The sequence below is a fragment of the Rhinopithecus roxellana genome, chromosome 6, assembly GCF_007565055.1.
Source record: "Rhinopithecus roxellana isolate Shanxi Qingling chromosome 6, ASM756505v1, whole genome shotgun sequence".
NCBI lineage: Eukaryota > Metazoa > Chordata > Mammalia > Primates > Cercopithecidae > Rhinopithecus > Rhinopithecus roxellana.
The window spans coordinates 15628399-15636222 of record NC_044554.1 but is presented as its reverse complement, the minus strand read 5'-3'; the positions used below and the strand labels follow the sequence as shown (position 1 = coordinate 15636222).

Here is a 7824-nt window from a genome sequence, read left to right as displayed (position 1 = left end):
TTTTTTTGAGACGGAGTCTCACTCTGTCACCCAGGCTGGAGTGCAGTGGCCGGATCTCAGCTCACTGCAAGCTCCGCCTCCCGGGTTTATGCCATTCTCCTGCCTCAGCCTCCCGAGTAGCTGGGACTACAGGCACCCACCACCTCGCCCGGCTAGTTTTTTTGTATTTTTTTAGTAGAGACGGGGTTTCACCATATTAGCCAGGATGGTCTCGATCTCCTGACCTCGTGATCCGCCCGTCTCGGCCTCCCAAAGTGCTGGGATTACAGGCTTGAGCCACCGCGCCCGGCCTATCTATTGACTTTTCTTAGTGTAATTACAGAGTAATTAGCAGAAAAAGGTGAATAAGAGAAAAATGGCTAAATTGAAAGTGTGGCTTCATAATTGCTATTATCAATGATGAAACAAAAAACTGGTGCAAATATTTGACATCATAATTTCCAAACTGACCAGGCTTACAAATCTTACATAAAATTTAATTAAAAATGAATGAAGACCAATGAACTTCAGTGGCTTTTGGACATAATTTTTATTTAAGCATGGGCTTTTAGCTTGGTTCTCCCTAGAGTGCAACCTTTCAGTTACACAAATAGCGTTCAGACCTACAGGGCCATTATAATGTTGCTGGTGTTGGTACAACTTCATCAGAAGGCATGAATATGACCCGCAGAGAAAACAATCCATGAAGAAAACACAATGAAAAAACAACCACTGTTTTACAAATCACTCTGTTATCACAGACACAAAATGGCAGTTACTGTTAGTAAATCAGCCACAGAACACTTAAAAAAATCTTTAGGCAAGGAAATGGGAACTTATTTGTGGGAGATAGGGTCTTCGTCCACAATTTAAAGTAGAAAATATTTCAGGGTCAAGCATTTTTCTTATCCACAAAACAACGCTAAACCAACATACATTTTTAAGGAGTATATTAAAGGAGATACAATATCTTTACCACTATCTTCTTGAATAGGCATTTTAATTAATTTTCTGCAGAATATAAGTAGCCCCAAATTCAGCAGCAAAATATTACAACATAACAAGTAAATACAGTTTCAATGTGTTATATTGTAGAATAGAATACATAAAGGACAAACAATGATAATTTAATCATATAAAACATGAGACATAGCTGAAATACAGTCCACTTAAATAGCTTTGTGACCAAGAATGTTAAATATTGTGCTAAATGCCATTTTAAACATAAAATCTCTTAATTTTTTTGTGCTTAAACTTCATTTTTCTGTTAAAGTGTTTCTTATTGTCAATACTGCCACTGTAACCGATATTATGACAGATCACAACTTTCACAGACACATCAACATGAAGACATTTACTTATGAGCAAATAAGTCACTTGTCATTAGTTCACAGTGTGGGAAAGTGGTGTACACTCGGTCTTGAGAAGGGCTTTCAGGTAATCACCAAGTCCTTCACGGATATTTCCTGATATCAGATGCAGTGCGAGATGTAAAAGAATGGAGAGCAACACATCACATGTTGGAAGAAAAAAAATAAACTTTTTGATTCTTCATGGGTATCGCCTAAGTGACCTTCGTCTTCTGTTGTAGAAGTGCCTGAGCCCATGTTGTCGTGAAAAATTCATCATGTAATTTTGTTTGCGAGTGCTGTTAAAATCAAACAGGATAGAGGCAGGGAGGGAAAGGAGAAAGAGCATGTAAGTCCCATCATTGAACGTGCAATCTATTCTAGGTCCTAAGTTACTCTGATATTTATTTGAAAATGTTCAGGGTTAATAGGTCAAGCTCACATGACCATCCAGGGTCAGAGGAACCGAAGGCTGGGACCTATGCTCACTGCCTCTGGCCGTGAAGAAATCCCTGTCTTTTCATGAGTGAGCTCTGAACCAGAAAATATGCCAAATTCTCTTGATTCATAGCAAACTGAAACTGTTTTGAATTTTATTTTATTCTTGAATGCTTCCTGAAAATCCTTACTTGGGTACATTTCATTTGAGAAGTGTACACTATACCCATTGCCTTATTTAAATATATCTTTAACAAGGAGGAAAAATAATTTGGTTCCTTTAGCAAACATTCTCATTTAAAGCTTAAAAAACAACAACAAAAGAAACACTAGTTCATGTAGTCTCATGGAACAAAATAAGGAGGTCAGTTTTTCTCAGAATGTTGGATTCTCGTCTTCCTCAAACCATAAGCATCTGGGTTATATTTTATAAACATGGCCTCAGGAAAGAGACACTCCACTGAGAAGAGTTCATAAAATACTAAGAAAGTGTAACCAAATGTATAATTGTAAATATGTATGTATATATCCCCCCACATATGTACATACACACATTTATACATACATGCTGTATGTGAAGCTGATAAAAATGCTGAAGATGGATTTCAGGATCCTGTAGGAAACTGTACAATACTAGTAGTGATAGCTATTAATGTTTTGGCATGGTCCTTTAAAAAGGATCGTGAGCTATAACATCACTGAAAGGATCATATTCTCACACTCTGACCTGAGTGACAGTATGTACATATGTGGCATCAATATGTGGTTTATGAGAGTGAGCCTATCAGTATTTTCCAAATTCACTGAGTTTCCTCATGGTCCCAAAGCCTTTTCTCCCTAATTCCATGAAAACACAAAATACACATAATGTCATGTGATGTGATTCCAACATAAAGATCGATATGACATGAAATTGAGTTAGGGTAAGAGACAGGGAAAGGGTAATTTGGTCCTGAGCAGTATAATCTGCATTATCAATCATCAATATGCTGGTAAGGTGTAAAATGATGTTTTACCTAGTATAATAGATATTATAGTTAGGTATATTATAGTAGCACTTGTAAAATATAAACTTTAAAACAAGATAATTTTATAGGTTGATAAAATTTATATTTTTATAATTTTATAGAAAAGAAAATTTATAATAAAACATCTCAAAAGAAAAGACATAAATTGAATTTCATCAAATATGTATAATCAAAAAGCAATAGCACTGGTGCTAAAATACTGATAGATGTCAAATTGATACATATTTTATAAAATAAAAAAGGTACTAATAACATCCCCTCCTAGATTTCAATAATATAAAAATGCTAGAAACAATAAAATGGAAACAATATATCCTGAAGACATTGTAGAGAAAAATATTTTAAAAAATCAAGTTTTGTCTTTAGGCAGATTTACTATCCTCCCCCTCCTATCCCCTCCATGTGACAATATTACATGTGTCAACTAAGTTGATTAGTTTCAGTGTCATAGTTCAGTGACACAAATTTATCCATTTATTAGCTGCTATAAGTACTAACTGCTGCCAGTGTAAAATTGAGTTACAAAAAAAAAAAAAAAAAAAAAAAAAAAAAAAACCCAAGGAATTAATGTACTGAACTAATCAAGTGTCAAGAAAAATTATCCTGTTGCTCCTTTATTCACAAAATCTTGGGACTGGCACTTGCTGTCTTACTACCAGCATCCTCGGTCACCTTATAGTTCTTTTCCTGAGCTATTATAGTGGCCCCCTGAACTAGCCTCCTTAAGTTTTTTCCTTTTATGAAAAAAAAAAAAAAAAAAAAAAAAAACACTGAAAGGAAACCCCTGAAATACTAAGAAAGTATAACTGAATGCATAATTGTATACATGTGCATATATACCTTCCTACACATACATGCAATTGATTTTGCACACCAGATTCAGTAAACTTTTCCTCAAACACTGGCTTCACTTTGCCCAAAACCATGCAGAATCCTCTTATCTATGGAGCAACAGCTAAGCCAACTTAAACAGACATTTCAAGTCCTCTTCATGCTTAATCTTATTCTGCCCTTTCTTTTTCTACATTCCTATACAAACCGCTCTACTCAAATGCCTTGAGTCCTTTCTACCTGCTTCATTGGCCAGCTGTCAACATCACTTCCTAGATTCTACGTGTGTCAACATCACTTCCTAGATTCTACATGTTCAAGTATTACATTTTCTTTATTGTTTACTCCCTCCATAAGTGAACTTTTTTTTTCTACTTTGAACTCTCAGAGTGCTCATATCCTGCTTTGAAGGAGTTTGTGTTCATATCTTGGCTCCCCACAACTAAACTTTTGTTGGTATGGAGGCCAGTTCCCCAACTCCCCCAACTCCCCCCACCGCCGCACCATATCACTGAGCCTCCTGCCTGACCCATGCGTGTGTGGTCAAGGCATGTTTGTTGAACTTATGGTGACTTACTGATTGGATTCCTGTGGTAAATCATTACTCTTTAACTATAAGGAATAATTGCAAAGTTAAAGCAATGAAAATTATTCTGTTAAAACACGTTTAAAGGTATAAGGTACTCAAAGAGAATTTAAAATAGTTAAAATATTTTACATCAAAAACAGATAAACTTAGAACACTCAAGATATTTTGTTATCTCAATGCAACCTAGATTGACATGAAAGTTACCTTAATATATGGGAACAAAATAACATTTAGTTTTAACAAAACTTGATGTGCTTACTTAACAGCTTTAAAGCAACGTCTCCATATAATTATTTACTTATTATGGAGCTGATTGAAAGTCTCTATCTTTGTAGGTGAGAAAATAAATAGTAGCAGGTTGCAGATCTTTAGTGCCCTAAAAACTACTCCAAGGTGGAAGCTTACAACCAATTTAGGGGACAATTTGAGTCACTGGATGTTCTTTTTTAAATAACATTTTTTCTTAAGATTTTAAATATATATTTTTTAATTTTTTTGGTAGAGATAGGGTCTTGCTGTGTTGGCCAGGCTGGTCTCAAACTCCTGGCCTCAAGTGATTCTGTTGCCTCGGCCTCCCTAAGTGCTGGGATTACCAGCATGGCCACTGTGCCTGGCCTGGGTGCTCTTTAATTTTGAGTAAGTTTATGCATCAGTATCATATCTTTTGATCCCTGAGAATGTTGATATACATATAGTAATGGACTTGCTATAGATGCCTAGTGTTTATACAGTCACATTAAAAATGGCGGCCTGGTGCGGTGACTCATGCCTGTAATCCCAGCACTTTGGGAGGTGGAGGCTGAGGCAGGTGGATCACGAGGTCAGGAGATGAAGGCAATCCAGCTAACACAGTGAAACCCCATCTCTACTAAAAATACAAAAAAATTAGCTGGGTGTTGTGGCACGCCTCTGTAGTCCCACATACTTGGGAGGCTGAGGCAGGAGAATTGCTTCAACCTGGGAGGAAGAGGTTGTAGTGAGCTGAGATTGTGCCACTGCACTCCAGCCTGGGGCAACACGGCGAGACTACGTCTCAAAAAAAAAAAAAAAAAAAAAACCCCACTATCAAAGCATCCTGGAAACTAGCTGGTAATTTGGTATGTGAAATATAAAAATCTTTTGAGTCAGTTAGGTTGGAATCTAATGAAGTGGATATTTCCAGTTTATGAGACTTTCAAAATCATGGCACTATGGCGAGCTATACTAAAATGCTGTCTGCCTCTAAGACCACTTAATAAATTGACATGGTTCCTACACAGTTATTGTATCTTCTAAAATGTCTAACAGCATGGGCATTAGGGGAATTTTTAACAAGTTTATCTTATATTTACTCATTTTTTGGTGTGCAGTATATCTGTGAGCCTATTTTTTGTTTTTGATACATTTAGATGTACAGCTATAGATAACCTTATAACTGAAATAATAAGTGCAATGAACTTTTAAAGATTTATTTATTCACTGCAATTACCAGAGAAAGTGATTTTTATTTTCAGTTCAATAAAAAGAGGTAATGTTCATCCCAAAGCACATCAGCTATGCCAAAGCACATCACTTGACATATCAATTTGCTTTGGTTGTGGATAGAACTAGGTCCATTTAAAAATCCTCCCATTATAAGTAAGTCATTGAAAGAAGGGAGAATGAACAAGAAAGGCTTCTTGGAAATGATAATGTAAATTTCCATTATTGCCAAGGGAGTTTAGGGACTTAGATGGCATATAGAATTATAAAATGTTTCCTTGTTTCTGCATAGGAAATATGGCCATTGCAAGATCTTTGAGTAAGTAGTGACTCTGTGCTCTTTTGAACTGTTACTCTTCAAAGGAGACACACAATCTTAGCTCATTTATTATTATGAAAACAATTCAATTGATTTTTTAATAGATTCTAAAGGAAATGGAGGAGATAGAGAATTGATACTAACTTGAGCTCATAGAAATATAGTCATTTCTACTTGTCAGTAATTTATCAAAACATGTGGTAGAATAATGATTTATATGAATGCAGACATAAGAATCCAGTGGACTGTTCAACATATCTTAGAAATATTGGTGAGTGTTAGATGGGAAGCTGCCATTCAAACTATCACTGAAACTTGCCTGCATAGAGGATGCCACACATTTGACTTAAAGGCCATGCATTTTCAGGAAGGCTACACACAAATAAGTGCAGGCACAAGTATCTCACACATACTGAAGATTTCATATTTCTTTTCTCCGCTAAATGGGGATGAGAATAATATCAAATAATGTGCACCTCAGGAGCTGTAAGGATGAAATGAAAACTTCTAGCACTATATATAGATGTTCAACAAATTATAACCATTTTGCCTTCTTAAGTTTTAAAGTATCTCAGAGGACAAATATAAGTATATATTAAAAGTGGCCAGTCTTACCTAAGGACAAGATCTAGAACTCGTAAGTATTATGAACACATCTACTCCGTCTGCCAATTCAGTTATTAACTTAGAGGAGAATTGGTAAGTCAAGGGACCCTCATGCATCTTCAACATAGTAGGTCTTTCAAAAGACATTACATGTAATCAGAGTCCCTAAATCTTTTGCACACATTTCTATTTTCCCCTGTCCCTCATAACAAATGTGTCAACTGTGAGCACTTCAAGGGCACCCAATACAGTGTCAAGCACAGAGGAGAATCTAAGTCAAATCTGTTGCCCAGTGACAAAATGCTGACTAGCACTCTGGTCTATGCTGTTGTGCCCAATATTGCATATATTAGGGACTTATCTCAATTTGACTGGCTCTGAATTTACATGGATATAAGTTTCAAATGTTCCAGTATGTACCAGTATCATTTATTACTGTTTTCATAGTTTTTTTTTTTTTTTTAAGTTGCAAAGGTGTTTTACAAAACTTCTCAGTTAAGTTTGGTGACACTGATGAAACTATTTATTAGTAAACAGTTCCCCAGATTTAGTAAGGAGGACTTACCTTACTCTAGTGGAAAACCAATGACAGCAAATAATGAAATATAACACAAGTTAAAAAATGCCTTTCAATGCATGCAGCACTGTGATTAGTCATAAAAGTCTGATCAGGTTTAGACGCAATATAGGATTTTTCATCTCTTTTGAAAATAAAAATTAAAGAAGTTATTTCTTATTCTTCTATACCCAATATATACATATACTTTTCTATGTAATGCAACATGCAATATTTGCTTATAACCGTATGTTAAGATACATGTAGCTGTAGTACTACATTTGGCATAAATGTTGCATATAAATTATAAATATTAATAGCTTAATAACTACTAATTTTATTATCTGATTTTCAATTATTTTACATTGTAGGAAATACTAATTCCTGAATATATTAAGGAATGGGCTTTAAAAAATACAGAAGTCTTCTATGTCAGATAACACAATCAAATTTAATAAAGGACAAATATGCTTTGCAACAAATGTAATATGCTCATCTCCATAAATCATTTGTGCCAAAAATGTGACAGTATCTTGATAATGAATAGCATGAGGGGATGGTCACGATGGAACTCATTTTAAAATCTGATAAATGCTTTTAAGACTATAGTTAGCAACGTAACGTTTGCAGTTCTCCGTAAATGTGGTAATAATTCACTTTTTAGTCAA

General features: G+C 35.2%; 1 protein-coding gene across 1 annotated transcript in view; it reads right to left on the bottom strand.

Moving 5' to 3' along the window:
* Nucleotides 1-510: 510 nt before the first annotated feature.
* Nucleotides 511-7824, bottom strand: part of RELN (reelin) — a 521571-nt gene continuing 514257 nt past the window's right edge. Inside the window, exon 64 of the mRNA XM_030933242.1 lies at nt 511-1627. Within this exon, the coding sequence (XP_030789102.1) occupies nt 1531-1627 (97 nt within the window). The 3' untranslated portion in view covers nt 511-1530. The remainder of the gene's footprint in view (nt 1628-7824) is intronic.